This window comes from Otolemur garnettii, unplaced genomic scaffold (assembly GCF_000181295.1).
Source record: "Otolemur garnettii isolate 467f Iridium unplaced genomic scaffold, OtoGar3 scaffold00089, whole genome shotgun sequence".
In the NCBI taxonomy this organism is placed as follows: Eukaryota; Metazoa; Chordata; class Mammalia; order Primates; family Galagidae; genus Otolemur; species Otolemur garnettii.
The window spans coordinates 5,403,174-5,425,769 of NW_003852484.1; the positions used below are offsets into that span (position 1 = coordinate 5,403,174).

Sequence of the window (22,596 nt, forward strand, 5' to 3'; positions counted from 1 at the left end):
AAAAAAAAAAAAAAATTCTGGAGAGGCAGAGTCTTGTTTTGTTGCCTGAGCTGGTCTTGAATTCCTAGCTCCAAGAAATCCTCCTTCCTCTGCCTCCTAAAATGCTTAGATTATATGCATGAGCCATTGCACCCAGATGACAGATTGTAAAACCACATTGTCTTAGGCATATACTTAAATCAGTAATTCTCAAACTTGATTCCCATTAAAATCTCCTAGAGAGCTTTTTAAAATCCTGATGCCCAAACTTTACCCCTAACCAGTTAAATCATAATATCTGGGATAGGACCAAGGCAACAGTTTTTTTTTTCAAAACAAAGATTTTTTTGTAATTATAATGTTTGAGAACCTTTGCTAAAGACTAGAAGACTAAGCTGATAATAATAATACAGAAATGTTAAAGATTTGGAAATTTAGAAATTATTCCAGGTATTAAAAATGGGAGACTTGACCCAAAAGTAAATTGTGAAGTACCTAATCAGGTCAAGAGGTAGAGGTGAGCTTTTTAGTAAGGATTTCTGATAGGATGAAATTTCCTGTAATAGGCAGTTTCAGACCACCTATAGCTAGAGAAAATGTCCTGACTGTGGTTCTTTCTGAGTGGTTAGGAGTTGGTTTTATGAGATAACCGTGGGTGAGCCAATAAATGTGAGTGATCATGACACAATTAAATCTCTAAGCCCCCCAAATTTATCTCAATTATTCAATGTTCATTGAGGAAACTGAAAAAAAATATGAGTATTAGCTAGGAGAAAAGTCACAGAGAGAGTGGAGACTATTTTAGGAGACTTTATTGGAAGCAGAGAAAGAGTAACTGAGAGTTTTAAAAAAAATTCCAGGCACATAAAAATATGACAGTCACAGTGGCTATTGTGGAGGGAAAATGACAGCTCTCAAAAAATGTAAAAAGCTCCCAGAGGAGAGCAGGGAGCTCACAGCATATGTTAGGTTAGGTACAAAATAAGAAAAAAGACTTTGAGAAACACTTTTGAAAAGAATCCAGAACACACAAAGGGATTATTTAAAGTCTATTGAAAGGAAAAAGCTAGGAATCACAGTGGGATCTTTTGCTGAGAATAAGGGGGCACGGGGTGTGCTCAGGTACCAGCATACAATAGACTAAACTAATTATATGCCTCTGGATTTATTGAGAAAGATACCAAAGTGATTACCCCTCTCAAACTGCCTGCTATGAATGGATCAGTAGGAGTTGAATAAATAGTTTTCTGTGTTCTGTATATTTTAAGTTAGGTAGACAGAATAAATATTGATTAATAACGGAAACTGTTGGTGTTCCTTTTGAGACTTTTGAAGGCCTCTGGAAGAAATTTTTCTCTTAGTCATGCCTCTCCCTGAAGTCCCTGCCCCAGCCCTCCCTTCCTGTTCCTACCAAGCTTCTAAAGCGTGGTCTTCACTAGCCACCTCCACTTTCTCATCTCCAGTTCATTATTCAGCTCATTCTTCTGACTCTATTGAAAGGTCATTACATCTGACTCCTTGCCAAGGTCATTAAATCAACAGATCTCTTTCTAGACTTCATTATTTTTTTTTTTTTAGCCTTTAAGACATATAACACTGTTAACCATCTCCTTTGTTTTCCTTTCTGAAACCTTCTCTTTTCTTAGCTTCTACCATATATGAATGTCCTACTTTTACCTCTCTGCTTCTTACCAGCTGTTTTTAATGGCTCCAGAATTATCCATCATTTAAGTTTGATATCACCCTAGGTTCCAATCTTGATTCACTTCTTTACACACCTTTCACCTTGTTTTAACCTCTCCTGTTACATATCCCCAGCCCTGCATCTCTTTAATCCCATTTTCTAGCTTCACAGTTGATGTAGCTATATGGATTTTCTGTATTTCATTCAGACTCAGTGTCTAAATCCAGTCTCATATCTTACCACCATATGGCTCTCCCTCCATGTAATTCCTATCTTTGTTAATAGAACTACCATCCACTCATTTTCCATTCTGGATTTCTTTGTCTCCCTACACATTCAGGTAGACACCAGGTCCTAGGTATTTAATCTCTGAAATGTCTCTCAAATCTGTCTCACATTTTTCTTTCTTTTTTTGGGGGGGGGGTAGGTACATACTGTCTCCTATGTTTCAACTCCATTGCCCAAGTACAGTCCTAATTTGCTTTTCATCTGGTCTATTGCAGTAGTCCCTAACTAGTCTTGCCCACTTTTCTATCCTCTTGCCAGCATGTTTTTTCCCCAAAACCCAACCTAGTTTTGAGATAGACTTCTGTTGCCTACATAGTCCCCAGGTAAGCATCTAAGGTCTTTTGTAGTCTTGCCAATTTCCACTCTTCTCTTTTACATTAAGCTGTGCTCTGGTCATACAAGAGAATGGCCATTTGTCAAGCATACCGTGCACCTTTATCAGCACACCTTTGTTCACACTCTGTCTTATTTCATGGCCCGTCTTATTTCTCACCTGTCACTCCTATTTGTCCTTTGAGATAAACTCTTCTTTCAAAATGTGGGCTCTGGGCCAGCAGAAACAGTATCACCGAGAACTTGTTAGAAATATAATTTCTTGGGGCCCAACCTTATGCTCTACTTATTCAAAAATTTTGTGAGTTGAGAGCCAGTAATCTATATTTTAATACACTCTCCAGGTGATTATGATGCTTTCTAAAATTTAAGGGCCATGGATCTATGGCACAATTTCTTTATAAATGCCCATAGTACTTTGTACTATATTATTTACTGCATTATTTCATAACTATCCATCTATTTCACTAAATTTTGAGTCCTCAAAATCAAATACAATAATTTTGCATCCTAGCACCTGCCACAATGTCTGACACATAGGAAGTGCTTAATAAGGGTTCAGCATACTAAAACATACTCCCTGCCCTGCCCCTCCAGGATTCTGTCCAGTTAGAGTACTACAAATGTAGAAAGATATCCCATGTTCATAGATTGAAATAATAATTATTAAAAAGTCCCAATGCAATCCCTACCAAAATTCCGTGTTATTTTTCACAGAAACAGAAAAAAATCCTAAAATTCTTATGAAAAACAAAAAAGGTCCCAAATAGCCAAAGCAATCTTGAGCGAAAAGAATAAAGCTGGAGACATCACACTACCTGATGTTAATATCTACACAAAGCTATAGTAATCAAAACAGCATGATAGTGGAATAAAAACAGACACATAATCTAATGGGACAGAACAGAGAGCCTAAACATAAATCCATGCATTTACAGACAATTGCTTTTTGACAAAGGTGCCAAGGACACATAAAATGGAAAGGACAATCTATTTAATAAATAGTGTTGTGACAACTATATATCAACATGCAAAAGAATGAAGTTGGACTCTCATCTCATACCATATACAAAAGTCAGCTCAAAATGGATCACAGATTTAAATGTAAGACCTGATACTGTAAAACTACTAGAAGAAAATGAAGAGGAAAAGCTGCTGACATTGGTCTGGTAGTGATTTTATTTTAGATAAGACCCCAAAAGCACAGGAAACCAAATCAAAAATAGACAAATGGGATTATATCAAACTAAAAAGCTTTTGTACAGCAAAGTGTGTAGGTTGTCTCATCACACTATACAAAATAAAGAGACAATCTACAGAATGAAGAAAATATTTGCAAACCATACATCTAACAAGAGGTAAATATGCAACAGATGTAAGAGACTCAAACCAATAGCAGGAAAGCAACCTGAGTAAAAAATGGGCCAAGGACCTAAATAGACATTTCTCAAAAGAAGACATCTAAATGGCCAGCAGGTATATGAAAGTGCTCATCACTAATAATCAAGAAAATGCAAATTAAAACCACAATGAGATAGTACCTCACACCTGTTCAAATAGTTATTATCAAAAAGATGAAAGATGAGTATTGGAGAGAGTGGAGAGAAAAGGGAAGCTTTGTATACCCTTGGGGAATATAAATTATTACATTATGGAAAATATTAGGGATGTTCCTCAAAAAATTAAAAATAGAACTACCACATGATCCAGCAATTCCACTTCCAATTATATATCCAAAGGAAATGAGATCAGTATGTGGAAGAGATATTTGCACTCCCATATTCATTGCAGCATTATTCCCGATAGCCAAGATATGAAACCAAGAGTCCATCCACAAAACAATGGATGAAAGAAAATGTCGAGTATGTTTACAATGGAGTACTATTCAGTCTTAAAAGGAAGGAAATCCTGGCTCGGCACTTGTAGCTCAGCAGCTAGGGCACCAGCCACATACACCAGAGCTGGCAAGTTCGAATCCAGCCCAGGCCTACCCAACAACGACAACTGCAACCAAAAAATAGCCGGGTGTGCGGCAAGCACCTGTAGTCCCAGCTACTTGGGAGACTGAGGTAAGAGAATCGCTTAAGCCCAAGACCTTGAGGTTGCTGTGAGCTGTGATGCCATGGCACTCTACCCAGGGTGACATAGTGAGACTCTGTCTCAAAAAAAAAAAAAAAAAGGGAAGGTCTTTTGCAACAACATAGGTGAAGCTGAAGGACGTTGCACTAACTAAAACATGCCAAACACTACATGATCTCATGTGTGAAATCTAAAGAAATTGAACTCATACAGATTGAGAGTAGAATGGTATTTAATAGTTGCCAGTGAGTGACTGGGGTCAGAGTGGAAGATGGAAATAGGGCCCTGTTGGTCAGGTCAGAGGGTACAAAGTTTCAGTTAGAATGAACAAGTTCTGGAGAGCTATTTTATTGTGCAGCATGGTGACTATGGTTAATAGTTGTGTATTGTATACTTGAAGAATGCAAAAGATTGTATCTTAAATGTTCTTACCACAAAAAAAAAAGTATGTGAGGTGATGGATATGTTAATTAGCTTGATTTAATCACTTCACAACATATACATATATCAAAACATCATGTTGTATACCATAAATATAAAATATTTGTCAATTATACCTTATTAAAACTGGGAGAAAAAAACCTGGAAATAATCTAAATGTCCTTCAACAGGTGAATAGATAAACTGTGGGACATCCATACAATAGCATACTACCCAGCAATAAAAATGGAACTAAGTGGGTGGCGCCTGTGGCTCAAGGGAGTAGGGTGCCAGCCCCATATGCTGGAGGTGGCAGGTTCAAACCCAGCCCCGGCCAAAACAGAAAAAAAAAAAAAATGGAACTAAGTATTGATACTGCAACAATATGGATGTATCTCAAGGGAATTATACTGAGTACAAAACGCCAATGAGATATTGTATAAGCCAAAGCTTATATTGTATGGTTACATTTATACAACATCCTGGAAAGAAAATTTATCATGATGGAGAATAAATCAGTCATTGCCAGGAGTTAGGTAGGAGAAAGGTTTGAGTATAAAGGATAGTGTGAGGGAATTGTGTGTGTGTGCACATGTATGTGTGTGAGAGAGAAGAGTCCAGTATCCTGATCATGGCTGTAGTTACGTGTGATAAATGTCACAGAATTACACACATACTCACACACAGAAAGAGTGCACATAAAAACTGGTGAAATTCAAATAGGGCTCATAGTTTAGATAATAGCATTGCAACAATGTCAATGCCTGGTTTTGATCATGTACTCTGGGTATATAAGCTGTTATTGGGGAAAGCTGCATAAAGGGTACACGGGAACTCTGTGAACTGTTTTTGCAACTTCTTGTGAGTCTTAAATAATTTCAAAAATAAAAAAAAATTGAGAAAAAGAAAGCACAGAGATCTTTGGTGAAAGCTAGATTAGAAAGTTCTGCTTGCCATAATGCTAAGCCCAGAAAGCGGAAAGCTCACTGCTGGTGGAGGTGGGAAAGGAGGAAAGAGAAGCAGTAGAAGCAGCCTCTCTCCTGTCCGACTGATCACTCCCTGCTCAGGGAAGAGTGTGTGTTGGGCTGGAGAGGGCGGTGAAGCCTTCCTTCCTAGCAGTCTCCCACCTGGAGAAGGAGCTGGAAAATCTTTCCTCAATAGGACTAGGTGGGAGAATGGAGAGAAGAGGATAAAAGTTCTTCTAACAGTGTTCATAAAAGGTTAAGTATGTGAATGGTGAAAGATTAAATTAAATGGTATACGAACTTAGGCTCTCAAATCAAACTCCACCTCCAGGTGGGATCACACCTATGGTTCATCTTATAAGGGTACATGTGAATCTTTCTAAATGTAGAATATCAATGTCTTAACACAGTAACTAAGAAAAGGACATGAAGGCTATGTTAACCAGTTTGATGAAAATATTTCAAATTGTATATAAAACCAGCACGCTGTACCCCATGATTGTATTAATGTACACAGCTATGATTTAATAAAAAAACAAACAAACAAACTCCACCTCCAATCCCAACTTCATCACTTACTAGTCATGTAGTTGATCACTCTATTGAACTTTTCTAAATCCTGTTTCCCTATTTAAACACAGGAATAATGATACTATCTATCTCAGAAGGCTGTGACAATTACAGCAGATAGTGTATGCAGAGCACTTAGTAACTGCTTAGTATGTATTAAATATATAATCAATGTTGGCTACTCTTTTTGATATTATTTTATCATTACCAATATTCTAAGAAGTAAAAAAAAAAATTGCACTCAGATCATTCTGACTATAATGTAATTTTTTTGAAACAAGGGTCTTGCACTGCTGCCCAGGCTAGAATGCAATGGTATCACTATAGCTTGCTGCAGCTTCAAACTCCTGGACTTACGTGACCTTTGTGCCTCAGCCTCCTGAGTAGCTGAGACTGTAGATGTGCACTACCACACATGTCTAATTACTAAATTTTTTGTACAGACAGGATCTCCCTATGTTGCTCAGGCTAGTCTTGAACTCCTGGCCTCAAGTGATTCTCCCACCCATCCCTCCTAAAGTGCTTGGATTATAAGCATGAGCCACCACACTTGGCCTCTAATTTAATTTTGATGATTCAAAAGTTCTTCAGGATCTGTCAGTACTTTTCCAAGTTCATAAAATCAGCACTTAGTTCCTATATGTGTAAATACAATTTAACTTAAAATCAGTAGTTGTTACTTTCTAGTACGTGTCTTACATGCTTTTCACTTTACATGCATTATCTCTAACCTTCATAGGTGGCAGGATAAATACTGTTTTCCCCATTTTCAGATGAAGAAACTGCTTCTGCATGGTTAGGTGAAACACCCAATATACATTGAGAGTAAATCCCAGGCAGTCTGATTTCAAAGCTCTTCCCACTACACCATCTTACCTCAATATTAGTCCATTAAAGATGGGTAAACACATATGCACATGCGTGCACACACACACACACACACAGTCTCTTAGTTCTTTTTACATGAAATTACAGGACAGACTCTATAACTCTTGCCACAGCCTAACGCAGACAATTCTAAGCCATTGTTGGGGCCAAGACTTAGAGACATTAGACAATGACAGAAATCAAGAACCTGAAGCCGACTGTAGCAAGAATTCAGACTGAAGTTCCAGACACTTAGGTAAATCCAGGAGGTGTGGTCCAAAGTCCAAGCCAGCCATGGGAATCTGAAGGGGCTGACAAAGTCCTGCAGAAGGCACTTTGGGCTTTGTGCACCCCAGGGGACTCAAGACGGCCTCCCTGTCTCCCCTTGGTGACTCTGCCAGCTAAACGGGGCCTTTGTAGGGCCTCAGTTGAGAGCAGGTGAAAACCCTTGGCCTACCAGCACTACTCCAGGGTATTAGAAACCTGGCCCTGGGCAAGGTTCATTAATCAGTAGGCTGGAAACAGGGTCCCAGGCAGCTGGGGAGTGTTAGGGGGAAGTGAAAGAATGCCAGAGGAAACCAGGAGTCAGGACATCTGGATTAGCTGTCCCAACATGGTCCCTACCTGGCTGTAAAACCACATGAAAGTTCCTTCACTTAAAATGAAGGAATAATTTCAGGTCATTGTTTTCAGGCTGTGTTCCTTAGCAGGCTGGGACCCAGCCCTGCCCTAGGGAACCTGTGGGGGCGCAGTGGTGGGGAGTGGGCAGGCCCTGCCTTCACAGCACTGTTCCTTTGATCTCTTCCAAGTGCTGAACTTCTGAGAACCCTCTAATTCTAACGATGTATCCAGTTTAGCAAACATTTAAGAAGTTTCTATTAGGTTCAGGACCTCAAAGAAGTTGCTGATGGGAGCAATGATGATTGGTCCCAGAACCATGAACTCTGAATTCTGGCCTTGTGGGGAACAGCTCTAGGAGCTGGAGTTGTTGAGAATTCTCAGGTTCCCAAGGTTCTCCCACCACCAACCTGAGGCAACCTGAGGATGAGAAGAGGGAAAGGAAACTTATGGCAGGCAGTCCTTCCTGCCTCAGAGAGATCGATTTACACATCTCCTGGTAGCTAATAACATTCTAGTTCGGCAGCAGACTCCTCCTGGCTGGATATTTCCATGGGCTGACTGTTCCCTGCTTTATGCCCTACTTAAAATTAGGGCATCTGCTTTGCCCTTTTTGAATAGCTACAAGTCTCCTGCTAGGAATTGCTCGAGGCATCTTCCTCCAGCTAAAAGGAGAAAGGAAGTTAAAATCACTGCCTTATAAATTATAGTACATGTTGTAACCATAGGGTCTATGGTTTTAGGAAAGAAAGGATTCGTGTGTGTTTCTGGTGTCCCCCCAACCCGCCCCTGGTCCTGTACCCTGTTGTTTAAAGCACAATTAAAACAGATCCACAATTGCATGAGATACAGCAAAAATATATCTGCAAAGTGATTTTAAAAAAAATCAATGTGGAATATGGTCATAATACTCTTAAGTAAAGCCACACAACCCTTCCAGTAAGGGTCACCCTTTGGGGTTTTTTCCTCCTTTCTCCTCATCAGTTTACCTTGAATTTATGAGTTTGCTTCTTCACTTCCTAAAGTGCCGTTGTTACAATGAGATTATGGTCATTTGGTCTTATGTCTGAATTTCCATATTTCAACCTATAAATTTCCATATTTCAGTTGTAAGGATACATTTTTAAGTTGATCCTTAAGCCTAGTTAGTCCAATAGAGCTATGAATTCTGAAATTTGTACATGTCAATTTATATGTATATTCAGATATTAGCATCCATAGTAGACATACATTCATATACATGTACAGTGACAGCTCTGATGACCATTCCAGAAAAAGAGTTCCAAAATTTCCTGGGAGGGGAGACTAGGCGCATGTGTCAGTGCCTAGCTTTACAAGAGGAGTACTTTGGAGGTGACCATAGTGATATTCAGCAACGGATATATAACACTTTCTCTAGGATAAGTTCGTGAACTTAATTGTCTGACCCCATATATAGATTTTGTTGAGTAGCCCTCTGCATGTTGAGAAAACAACTCTCAATATTAAATTAAAATGTTATTCTATTTAAAAGAAGACAAGAAAGAATAAGAAAATTGTATCTGCAGTGAAAAAATTAGAAACCAAGGAGGTAGTGTCCTAATGAGCTGAGGGCAGAGATTGGATCTCAGTTGCCTTCCTATCTCCAGTTCTTAATAGCCTGACAAGTTGAGATTTAGGAATTGTTGAATTAATTATTTGCTACATGGAGATCATTGACGTGATAACTAATAAAGCATGGAAACACTGAATTCATATGCTAAAGGAGAATTTGGGAGCAGAAAATTTTAACTAAATATTTTGTTTGGTTGATTGATTGAAATGTAAATTCTACTGCATCTCTAGCAATCAGGTCAGCCTGTTGTTCCTGGTTAAGGAAAAGAGGCAGAAATGCAAAGTGTGACTGGCTTATTAAACCAGGGGTGTGGAAAAGAAATTTGCCTCTAGAATAACTTGAAAAGGGAAGAGCTAGACCGGAACTTCAGTTTAGCCAGACCCCAGCACTGCTACCCGGTCAGCCATTCTGTGGGCAGAAGGCCTTTGTTCTTCCAGGTGCTCTCCAGCGTCAGCAGCTGTGGGGCTGAAATGGCAGAACAGGGGAGAGGGAACTCACTCTCAAGCATTCCCAGAAAGCAGGTGACTTTAGAGAGGCCAGGCCCACCCAGGACAAATGGTAATGCTGAATGTTTTGGCTCATAATAAAACATAATTTACTGGCTTCAAGGATGTAAAAAGAAGACATGCTTCCCAGCCCAGCTACAAGGACCAATATCCCTGGGCCTGCCTGGCACTCAACACATGATGTAAGAGACATATTGGAAAAAGAATTTCCTGGGGGAATTCCCCGGGAAGAATTCATCCAATGGGAAGGAATCTTTCGAATGGCCTGATCTCGTTGGAGACAAACATCTATATGCATATGCATGTGTGAATACACACTGACCCAGATGCTGCACTTTTCTAGAAACAAAGAAAATGAGAGAGCAAAAAGCTTCAGACATGTCCCACAAGGATCCTTTTGAGCACCATGCTGAAAGGGGAAGCAAAGGAAGGGAAGGGCTAACCCAGACAACCAAGTTTTTTAGTGAGGGTTTGGAGTATGGAGATTTGCTAAATGGTCAAAACACAGTGACTACGGAAGTCTACCGCACTCAGAGCCCACAAATTATCTCTGGCCCATTTATATTCATTAATGCCAGGAAATTCTTAGCCATTCCAGGGAAGACCGGGGGGATCCTCCTGAAACCACTACCATCACCCAGAATGTATCCCTCTTGTCTGAACACACAGGCATTGAACCCACTGATGACTCTCCCTCTGACTCTCAGGCGTCCCTGGTACTGTAGGGAGCCACTGGGCCCTCATCCTTCTGTCTGACAGAAGAGAGCTTTGACAGGAAAAAAATGAGAATAGTGAAGAGAATAAAGAAAGGAAGAAAAACAGAGGCTTCCAGTTCCATTAATGAGTTCATTCATTCAACAAATACTTGTGGAACACTTACCATTTTCCAACGACTATGCTCGGAGCTGGGTTTTAGATGAGTAAAAAACAAGTTGGTATGCTCACTTCGGCAGCACATATACTAAAATTGGAACGATACAGAGAAGATTAGCATGGCCCCTGCGCAAGGGTGACACGCAAATTTGTGAAGCGTTCCATATTTTTAATTATAAGTCAAACCATTATATATTTTTAAAAAAACAGCTTGGCTTTTGAGGAGTAAAAACTGTCTGTTGGGGCTAACACAAAAAGGCAGTAATATAACCTAACAATTGTGTTGGTGCACATAGACCCAGGGTGGTACAGGGACATAAAGATGACACCAGATCCAGACCGAGGGCATCATCCAGCCAGATACATGCTCTCATTTCTTTGAATGACTTAATCGCTCACAGTGAGAATATAAAGAAATATCTGTTAGAACAAATTTAAAAATTGGTTATACAGTACTATTGAATGATTGATGTTGTAGACCCTTGATTTTGGTGGCAACAATCTGCAAAGTTGTATAATTTTCTCCTACACACTCAGCTGCCTGATGTGAAAGCAGACAATGGATTATAATTTTTATCTGAGTTTTATTGGGCAGGTGCTACAGAAGGGCTTTTTTTGGAAAGGGAATTGAGTGTTGTTGAGCTCAACAATTCAGAAAACCAATCAGGGGGTTGAAATTGGGTAGAGAAAGGAAGAGACTGATAGACAGGGCCAAAGCAAAAAACCAAGTAACTAGAGATCTGTAGGGTGTCAATGAGCACAAGAGTTAGGAGTAAGTGTGTGAGAGGGCTAGAGGCCAAAAGACTCACTCATCCACTCAAGTATTAGTCGGGTGTCCCCAGTATCCAGGCAGGGTTCTAGTGCAGAGAGTACCTCATGAGCAATGCTAATTGGGAGAAGAAAACAATGAGCAAGAATGATAATACGCAAGTCGATTACGTAATATATTAAAAGGTAAGTACTATGATGGGATGGGGAAGGAGAGAACAGAGCAGGATAAGAAGGATTCAGAATTCTGGGAGGAGTAGTCTAATTTTAAATGGGGTTGTCATCATAGCCCTGGTTGGAAAGGTAATATTTGAACAAGAAATCAAGGGGAAAAGAGAATGAGCCATTCATACATGTGGGTTGAAATATTCCAGACACAGAGAGCAGACTTCAAAGCCTCACAGTGTCTGCGTGTCTGGTCTTCTCAAGCAACAACAGAGAGGCCGTATGGCTGGAGTGGAGCGGGCATGGGGAAGAAGTAGGAAATGAGGTAGAGAAAAAATGGGGACCAAATGTGTAAGCTTTGTAGACCCTGGTAAAGACTGGCTTTTCCTCTGGAAAACAGAGAGCCATTGTGGGGTTTTGAGCAGAGAAGCCACATGACCTTATTTGTCTTTAATGGATCACTCTGGCTGCTCTGTTGAAAATAGACTTTTGTTAGAGGGTAGAGAAGTTAGAGGGTAGAAACAGGGAGACCAGCAAGGAGTCTATTCCAATAATCCAAATGAGAAATGCAAAGTAAACTTTGATCAGGTGGTGGCAGCAGAGGTGGTGAAAAGTGGCTGGATTCTGCATGTATTTCAAGGATAAAGCGAACAAGATCTCAGAACAGATTGGATGTGGGTGGTGAGCAAGGGTCAGGATGACTCCAAGGTTTTTGGTCCAAGCAAATGGAAAGATAGACTTGCCATTATCTGAACTAGAGAATAATGTGGGAGAAAGTTGAGGGACTAGGGATTAAATTTTTGATAGATTATAGTGAAAGACTGGGTGTTTGTGTTCAGGATTCCTGAGGTGGAACCATTCTGAATGATCCTGATACTGAGGGTGTAACCTATAGATGGGTGTCTGAAGTAGAATAAAGTCAAGTCATTATGAGTAAAGAATTTAGAACTCATTATTTAGAACACATTATTCTTAGTGAAGCATCACAGGAATGGAGAAGCATGAATCCTATGTATTCAACTTTGGTATGAAGACAGTTAGTGACATGGTGGGGCATGGGTGAAGGGCAGAGCAGGCAGAGAGAGAAGGAGGGAGGGGATGAGGGAAAGGAAAAGAAAAGAATATAATGACTAATTCTCACATATATTGGATTTAATTTTAACCAAAGTACATTACTTGAACATTAATTTTTAAGTCAACTTGTTAATATGTTGTTTAGGATATTGCATCCTCATTATTTCATTATAAGTGAAATATGTTTGTAATTTCCCTTTATAATAATATATTTTTCCAATTTTAATATCAGGTGTATCCAGATGAAGTAGAATGATTTTGAAGTATTTCTTCTTTTTCTATTGTCTATAAGATTTGGCATGATCTGTTTTTTGAAATTATCTTTTATTTTTATGTATAGATATTAGTTGTCTATTTTTTGAGTCTTTGGAAAATAAAAAGTAAACTGATAACTCCTTACTAAACCTCAGAGTCAAAGCATTCTATGATAGACATACTCTTATCTGACAATGTGAATGTGACTTTTTTTGCATTATTATTGCTCAATATTTCATTACAGCAGTCATCTGATTTCTTTTCTGAATGTATTTATCTTCGTTCATTCTTTATGAGGTTTTTGTTTCTAGTCCTTATCTTAAACATTATTATTAAATTAAGCCTTTTTAATTTTGTGAAGGCAAAAAATGGAAACCAAATAAACACATGTATATGTGTAGAGAAAATTTTTAAAAAATGTGATAGGCAAAAAAAAAGAATTTAGAACTCTGGAGGTTGAAAGGTTAGCAAAATCTCCTAGGATAGTCTATTAGGATGGTGGCCCAGGCGGGAGAGGAAGCAGCAGGGCCAGCCCTTATGATAGAGAGTTTAAATGCAAAGGGCTAGAAGTCATATTAGTTTGAGGTGTGCAGAATTTGAATTGGGTTCAGATTGACTTACAAGATCTGACAATTAAGTTCACAAACTCATCCTAGGAAAGTGCTCAGACCTCAATACTGAATGTCATTTTCAAAGTATTCCCCTTGGGAGTCTGTTACTGACACCAGAACTGGTCCACCCTTCAAAGCAATTTTGGAACTCTTTCTCTGTAGTGGCCATCAGAGCAGTGACTGTATTACCCTTGATGACCTGTATGTCATCAAAATGTCTTCCTTTCAATATTTTCTTTATCACTGCATAAAGGAATGAGTCACTGGGGGACAAATCAGGTGAGTGGAGGGGGGTGTTCTAATACAGTTATTTGTTTATTGACTAAAAGCTCCATCGCAGACAGTGCCGTGTGAGCTCTTTCCTATTGTTCATCAGTGGGCTCCATCAGGACCATTTTTGCACATGCTTTTCTCATGCCAAGATTTTAGCTAAGATTTTCCTGTTTCTCTATTGATATTTACTTGGTCTGCTATGCTTCTCACAGCCAGCCAGTGATTTTGACACACAATTTAATGAATTTTTGCAATGTTTTTGTCAGTGCTACTCATTGCCAGCCTCCCTGACTGCTCTTCATCAGTGATGCTTTCTCTTTCCTCAGGAAAATGTTTAACCCATTTGTACACTGCTGTTTTCCTCATGGCGTTATCCCCATAATCTCGGACAAACCTATCCCTGATATGTTTCACTTCCACTCTTGCCAAATGTAACAAGAAATTTAATGTTTGTTCATTTCTCTAATTCAGGCTCCATCTGACATTCTTGCAGTGGCATACAAAAACACGCAACAACAATAATGAATGCCACTCAGCAGGACACTGCCACACATACACAAACACCGGTATAAGATACTGATATTCTAAGGTTATAAAACCTTACCTAGCTCCTTCTACAGTGCCACCAATATAAACACACAATGGCAGTTTTGCCAACCTAACTGTCAGACCTCATCTAAATTAGAAATAAGCAAGATAGCAAAAGATCAAATTTAGTAAACATATCAGATAACATGATAAAGCTGTTTTGGAGTTTTTTTGAGCTAGATTTATAATCCCCTTGCAGCACGGATCAAAAATGGTGGATTAAAAATAAATTTCCACAATTTAAACCTTAATCGTTTTATTAGAAATATTTTTGGAAAGTGATTAATATTTGTTTTTAGATATGTTAAAACTCAGTGATATCATTTATAGCAATTCTTGCAGCATTTTAGAAAGCATGGAAAGCACGGTCATGTGATGTTTGGGGAAAGTTTGAATTTTCTACCCCATTTTCAGACCATGTTGCCAAACTCAAAGAACTCCAAATATTACTAAACCTCCAAGTTCAGACATCGCACCATTGAGCTGGTGGATGTCACTTACGTGTCTGAATTCATTAAAGACTATTGAAATGATAAGCTAGGATTATACATCGTCTGCAGATGAAGATGGCTATTTATCTAGATGTGTTTGAGACTTGGCTTGAGAATAGAAAATCAAGCACACTCTTGCCTTACATTTCTAGTCAATAAATAAGGAGGAGGCAATAACCACAGGATCTTTTTAAAAAAATCTCGCCTTATTTCTGACTGCTCATTAACCCAAGCTAGGCTTTTAATGTTTCATAAATGAACACAAGTAATCTAGGTGGTGCTAGCTATTTATGATTAAGTATACAATGCTTAAATCTTCTTGCTTTGTGGAAATTATGTGCGTTTGTGACTAAAATAGTCAACCATGTAAGCTTCATCTTTTAGTTCAATAGAAAAATATAAATGACATTGGTGGTTGAATTACTACCAAAATGGCAAAGACATTCCACAGACATATATCATTTACCAGTTGAATTGGAGATGATTCACCTTTCAGTGACTTCACAGGTGTTAACATGGCCAAGTAAAATAGGGAAATCATCTTCTATTCATTTTTTCCCCAAGGCAAGTTTTCAGTAAAATTATTCAGGAAAAATATCAAAATATATAGGTCCATAGCATGTCTGTTGGAACAATGAATTAGCATCAATATCTGAGATGTGGACTACGTGATGTATATTTTGTCCAAAATCACCAAATTTAACTCAACCTAAATAAATCAAAGAAGGAAGGAATTCTAAGTCAGGAGTTCATGCAGTACTGAATCACTCAGAGAAAACCTGATGGCCCAGTGGTGGTCAAATACCATGGATTGAAGAAGTAAGAGAGAAATCTACTCATGAGTGGTCTAGACACAATAGACACATGGCTGTGAAAGTCAGGCAGTTGCCTCGCAAGGAGGTCCCCCTAAGATATCCATCCATGGCTTGTGTGTAGGCATACGTGAGTGGCCATGGAGAAGAACAGCCTGTTACTGGCCTTCTAAGAGCTCACCCCTGGTTTTGCCACTGCCCAAGCTTCTGACTACATCAAATGGCCTGCCTCAGGTTCGTAGTGCCCTCTGTTCTAAATCAGTGTCAGGACTGATCTTTTATTTTTCACTTTTAAAGAAATTTTCATGTGAGGGTACACATGATTAAGTTACATTGTTTGCATTTGTAAGGTAAAATCAGAGTTGCAGTTGTTTCCAAAATATGCTTAAAACGTACCCATGCTTTGTTCTCTGTGGGGCTCTTTTCAATATATTACTTTTCTTTAAAAAGAAAGCTCTTCATAAAGCTGCTGGTTATCATCGTTCTTACTTCTGCAGTTAATATTCACTCACCACATATTTTCTTTTCATACGTGGAGAAACAAAGAAACTAAAGACCATCACTCTCTGTAAGTCTGCAGTTTCAAGGCAAGGAGACCTAAATGAGTAAATGGATAGTGGAATGGGGCCAGATCCTACATTTCAATACAGGACACTTAAGGAAAGCAGTGGAAGATTGTACTTCACACATGTAGCTCTTTTGCTAAGAGATAAAGGTGGTATTTTAAGAAAATACTGTATGGGATCTATTAGAACAGAAAAGAAAAAATACATGTTACAGAGGGCTGAAGGTGACACCAAAAATCTAAAAAGTAATATTTTTGCACCACCTTAGAATTCACAGTTTTGACACACACCTGGTTTAATCCTCACAATAACCTGTGGGGTAGATACAAAGAATGATATTATGTTCATTTTACAGATGAAAAAACCCGAGCCTGTTTCCACATTAAATGGGCTCAACATCACCCTGCTGTGAGTAGCAGAGCCAGTATTCCCACCTGTTTTCACTAGACTCCAGTCCCATTTTTCATAACATGACTGTATCTTGGATAAACATCCTGGCAGGAGTAGACAGTTAGGGAAAACTTAGAGGAACTGTGAAATAAGAAGTGACAGAACTTGGCAATTCATTTGGTATATCAGGTAAAGAAACAGAAGAAGGAAAAGGTGTCTCTAGGTTTCTAAAACCTGGGAGAAGAAAATGGTGGAATTAATAACATCAGCAGCTAATATTCACAACATCCAAAGCTATGTGCCAAATGCTTTGCCATATTCCCTCATTAAGTCCTTACAGTTGTTTGGGGAGTTTTGAGGTAAGATATTGTAATTATTATTTATCCCATTTCACAAAGGATGTAGATCAAAGTTGTTTTTCCTTTTAGAAAAGAAAGAAAATCTTCTCTCCAAGATGAGGTTAAGCTCAACTTGGACGCATGGGCCTGTGGTGACAGTACTAGTGGCCTGAGTCCCAGAGCAGGGGTTTGGTCTTCTTGTGTGAACATACTGCCTTGTGAGCCATGAAATAACCAAGCTGGACCCTGGTGGTTTTGACATTTCCAAATCAAGCACCATCAAACTGTTTGTTTAATGTCTCCTAGGTACTTGGCCTGTCATTGAAATAGGCTACACTAAGTGGATGGTTTTGCTTAGCCCTAGCGTTTAAGGTGGATGGCCAGGTAATTAAGAGACGTAGATAAGAATGCTTTCCTACTTAGTAATTACTTGAAAATGAAAGTATTACATATATATCCCTGAAACTATGTATATACTCATCAAATGACTATTAGTAGAAATGTGCATTTTGTCAAGTATTGTTTAGATTAAAGTTCTTAAATCCAATTGCATTCCTTCTTGATACTTAGTACTTTTAATTAATGATTATCAGTCACTGCCCAGTGTAAGCCCAGCTCCTGAACCTCTGTTGCTATCCAGGGTTTGTCTGGAGACCATGGTCATCCATGTCTCCCTCTCCCCTTCCAACTGCTCTCTAACCTCATTTAAAACTACTTGAAAAAGACCGTTCCCCAATTTCCTGCTTCCTCTTTCTCTCTTGTTAAGTAGAAAGAGGAAAATCAATTTACATATAAAGTGAATAGTGGCCAGGTGTGGTGGCTCACATCTGTAATCCTAGCACTCTGGGAGTTGGTGGATCACCTAAGCCAGGAGTTCCAGATCTGCTTGAGCAAGAGCGAGAGACCCCATCTCTACTAAAAACAGAAAAACTAGCCAGGTCTTGTGGTGGGTGCCTGTAGTCTTAGCTACTCAGAAGGCTGAGACAAGAGGATCACTTGAGCCCAAGAATTTGAGGTTGCTGTGAGCAACCTGATGCCAAGGTACCCTACCCAGGGCAACAGAGTGACATTCTGTCTCAAAAATGCATCCATCCATACATACATACATATGTACCTAAATGGATAAAGTGAATAGTATATGAAGAAAATCCCAAACCCCTTTCCAAGAAGCACTTTCTCTTACAGTTCATTTCTAGAAGCTCCAAACCGTCTCTCTAGCTATCCACCTGCTGATTATTTATTCACTCAGCTGCATACAGCAATCCCATAGCAACCATAGAGTTCATGGATAGAGTCTTATCTCTTCTCTGATACCACGTATTTGTAGGTAGTCAGCCTTCTTTTAGGAGATTTGAAGTTATATAAACAAGAAGTGCCAGAATTTCATTCTTTTTGAAAATAAATTTAAATAAATCATGAGTTTTCACAGGGCTGCAAAGTGATTTCTTCCTAAGGGCCCTTCACTCAGAGGCTGCTTTGAAGACATTGCTGGTAGGGAAGCTTTGATCTTTATAGTTCATGGGCCTCAGGACAAAGGGCCCTGGCTATGTCTTTCTGCCTGATCCCTTCTAGGATTGTGAAGATGTCCAGTCCCAATCTGAACATTGTGACCTTAATGGGCAGCTGTCTGACTTACAGCAGTGCTTACCTCTTTGGGATTCAAGATGTTGTAATGGGGAGCTCAATGGAAACTCTCATTCAGGTAGGTAAAGTTTTCAAATTTAGTTTTGAATGTAGTATTAAAGTTTTGATGATTTTTTGTAAAGTGTCTCATTGAAGTTATAATTAAGCCAGCTGCTCCTGTGGGTAGGGGTTACCTTCATCTTTTGTAAGGGGACTTTTAGAAGCAATCCCTGGAACCCTTAGAAAGGCCAACCTTCCCCCATGCCTTCTTGTGGGACTGAGGCTTTGCAGAATACAGTGTGTGGGGAACCAACAAAGCTTCCTCTCTTGTGACTCTTGCTTCTGTCCCCTTCACCTGTAGATAAGACTGTCCATGCTATGCATTGGGACCTCCCTTGTGTTTGGCCCCATTCTGGGGAAGAGCTGGCGACTCTACAAGGTGTTTACCCAGAGGGTCCCGGACAAGAGAGTGGTGAGTAGATGGCAAGTACACAATGCTTGGCTGCAGATGGCCTCTCCACTATTGATTAAAAGCTAGAGAAGTTTGTGTGGATTTCTGGGTCCTGCTCCTTTTAGGACATCTGAAGTTCTTATTTGTCACTTGAATGCTTAGAGTTGGGTGGCCTCATAAAGCCACAGGCCTGGAGGGCTGAGGGTCAGCACTGTTGGAGGACAGGTCTTTGAACCTGGGCCTTGTGTATATGGGTAAGTGAGCTGGTCAATACCTGGTGCTGGGGTGAGGGGGAACAAGATGACCAGAGAGACTTGCTTGGCACAGTGGTAAGCTGGAAGTGGAGAGAGGGAAAGTGATCACAGAGAAGCTATAGCAAGTAAGCAGAGTTATTTCCCTCCCTGGAACCCAATTCTTTTGTCTGAAGAAGGAAGTTCTCTGTACTGAGAAGGGTATGCCTAGAGCAGTGAGCAAGGAAGAGCACACTCATTTAGCAGATATTATAGAATCAGCCCTAGAACTTCTTTGGCCACCAGATCACCTACATGTATCTGATATCAGGCATCAATTTAGCTACATTCCCTCATTTTATCAGGTTCCCTTATAAGACTGACCAAACCTCCATGCCTGACCATCAGCATCTTTGGCTGCGGGCCCAGACCTAATCTATCAATCAGTTGGTGTTTCTCTGGAATTATGGGATTGGTTTTTTTTACCAAATGTTATTGAATCATGGGAAATAATTACCCAAAGCTCAGCTGAGTAACTGTACATATGAAGATGATTGTGTAAAAGGACAAAAAAATTTATCCATCCCTCTAGACTAGAACACTGATTCATTTTTTAAAAATAACTGTTTTTGAGATATAATTGACGTGGTGAACTGTACATATTTAAAGTCTATGATTTAATAAATTTTGGCATGCCTACACACCCATGAAACGCGGTGTGTGAAGAACATACACGCCATCCCCCAAAGCTCCCTCGGGTCCCTCTGTTATCTTCCTCTTCAGTCCAATCTTTATATCCCCATTCCTGTCCTCAGGAAATCAGTGATTTGCTTTTTGTCACTATACATTAGTTTGTATTTTCCAGAATTCATGTAATTTACGTAAATGGAATAATACAGTGTGTACTCTTTTTTTGGTCTGACTTATTTTACTCACTGAATTATTTTATGAATATTATAATTCTTCTTCCTTGCTGTGTGCACCAGTAGTTCTTTTTTTGCTAGTGCTGAGTAGTACCCCAGGGTGTGCATGTACATTTGCTTGTCTGTTCAACCTGTTGATGGATGTTTAGGTTGTTTCCAGTTTGAGGCTATTAAAAATAAAGTTTCTGTGAACATTCATGTACAAGTCTTTGTATAGACTTGTGCTCTCATTTCTCCTGGATAAAAACCTAAGAGTACAATGGTGGGACCATATGGTAAGTATATACTTAACTTTTTAAGAACCTGCCTAACTGCTTTCCAAAGTGGTTGTACCACCCTACATTCCCACTACCAGTGTATGAGGATTCATTTCCTGCACATCTTTGCCAGCATTTGATTTGGTCAGTCTTTTGCACTTTACCAAGTCTAGTATTACGTGAAGTAGTATGTATCCCTTGTGGTTTTAACTGGTGCTTCCCTAATGCAATGTTAAGCATCTTTTCTCATGCTTATTTGCTAATCCATATGTTTTCTCTGATGAAGTGACCGCTCAAATCTTTCACCCATCTTTTTAAAATTGGATTTTTATTTTTTTATTATTGAGTGTCCAGAGATTTTGTTTAACATTTTGGACATGAGCCCTTTATCAGATATATGATTTTCAAAGATTTTTTTCCAGTTTATCTTTTCTTTTCATTTGCTTAAGTATCTTTCAGAAAGAAGACATTTCTAATTTTGATGAAGTCTAATTTACCAATTTGTTCTGTTATGAATCATGATTCTTTGTTATTATTATATTTTTGAAATTAATATTAAAGTATATGATTTAGTAAATTTTGGCATGCATACACACCCATGAAATGTGGTGTGTGAAGAACGTACACACTATCCCCCAAAGTTTCCTCAGGTCCCTCTCCTGTCCAATCTTTATATCCCCACAGGAAATCCTGTGTTAACTTCTAAAAATTTAGAGTTTTAGTTTACACATTTAAGCCTATGATCAATTTTGAATTAATTTTAGAATATGGTGGAATGCATTGATTGCATTTTTTTAACAAATGGGCATTTGATTGTTACAGTATTATTTGTCGAAAATACTGTCCTTTGCTCACTGAATTACCTTTGTATCTATGTTGAAAATTAGTCGTCCATAGATGTGTGAATCTCTTTCTGAATTCTCCACTCTATCTTACTGATAAGAAAGACTTCTCAGACTTTTCATCAGAAACAAGGCCAACTGAGAAGACAATGCAGGAACATCTTCCAAGTACTGAAAGAAAAATAAGAAACCCCAATCTAGAATTCTATAACCAGCAATACTGGTTACTGTCTTACTGATGTGTTTGTCTATCTTGACACCAATATCATGTTAGCTTGACTACTGTAGCTTTTTATTACATCTTGAAATCAATGTGTATTCTCTAGCTTTCTTCTTCTCTTTCAATGTTGTTTGGCAATTTAGGTCCTTTGAGTTTCCATGTGATTTTTAAAATCAGTTTTCTAATTTCTACAAAAACTCTTTTGGGATTGTGTTGAATCTGTGTATCAAATTGTGCTAAATTAACTTCTTACCAATGTTCTGTCTTTTGACCCATAAACATATTTATATTGGTTTTATTTAATTTCTCTCAGCATTTTTTTTGTACTTTTCAATATTAGTCTTTCATATCTTTTATCAAATTTATATTTATATTTATACTTATATCTAAGTATTTTGTATTTTATGCTAGTGAACATGTTATTTTTTAAATTTCATTTTCCAATTGTGTGTTGCTAATATATAGAAATGTAATTGATTTTTGTATGCTGGTCTTCTATGCTGCAACCTTGCTAAACTACATATTAGTTATAGTAGCTATTTTGTAGATTTAATCAGATTTTCATATGATCACATAATCTGTGAATAAAGATAGTTTCTTTCCATTTTCTTGTCTAATGGTGCTAGGTAGAAATAATGGTATAATCATGAATAGAAGTAGTGTTAGTTTTCTATTTTGCTTAGAGTTTTTCATCAAGAATTAATGTTGGGTTTTGTCAAATGCTGTTTATTGAGATAATCATATGGTTTTTCTCTTTTAGTTTATTGACATGGCAAAGTATGTTAAATGATTTTAGGATATCAAACCAACTTTGCATTCCTAGAATAAACTCTACTTGGTCGTGATGTATTTATCCTATTCATGTATTCTTGTATTCATTTTTGTAAAATTTTTACTTGAAATTTGTATACTTATGTTCTTTTTTTTTTCTTTTTTTTTTTTT

At 38.5% G+C, this 22,596-nt stretch overlaps 1 protein-coding gene and 1 non-coding gene across 2 annotated transcripts in view; both read left to right on the plus strand.

Annotated features, from left to right (window-relative positions):
- Window positions 1-22,596, plus strand: part of GPR156 (G protein-coupled receptor 156) — a 107,790-nt gene that overhangs the window by 53,637 nt on the left and 31,557 nt on the right. Inside the window, exons 4-5 of the mRNA XM_003795090.3 lie at window positions 18,680-18,809; window positions 19,092-19,202. Coding sequence (XP_003795138.1) covers window positions 18,680-18,809; window positions 19,092-19,202 — 241 coding nt within the window. The remainder of the gene's footprint in view (window positions 1-18,679; window positions 18,810-19,091; window positions 19,203-22,596) is intronic.
- On the plus strand, window positions 10,841-10,947 carry LOC111727007. The gene has a single exon (XR_002774660.1). It is a non-coding gene; the product is annotated as a U6 spliceosomal RNA (small nuclear RNA).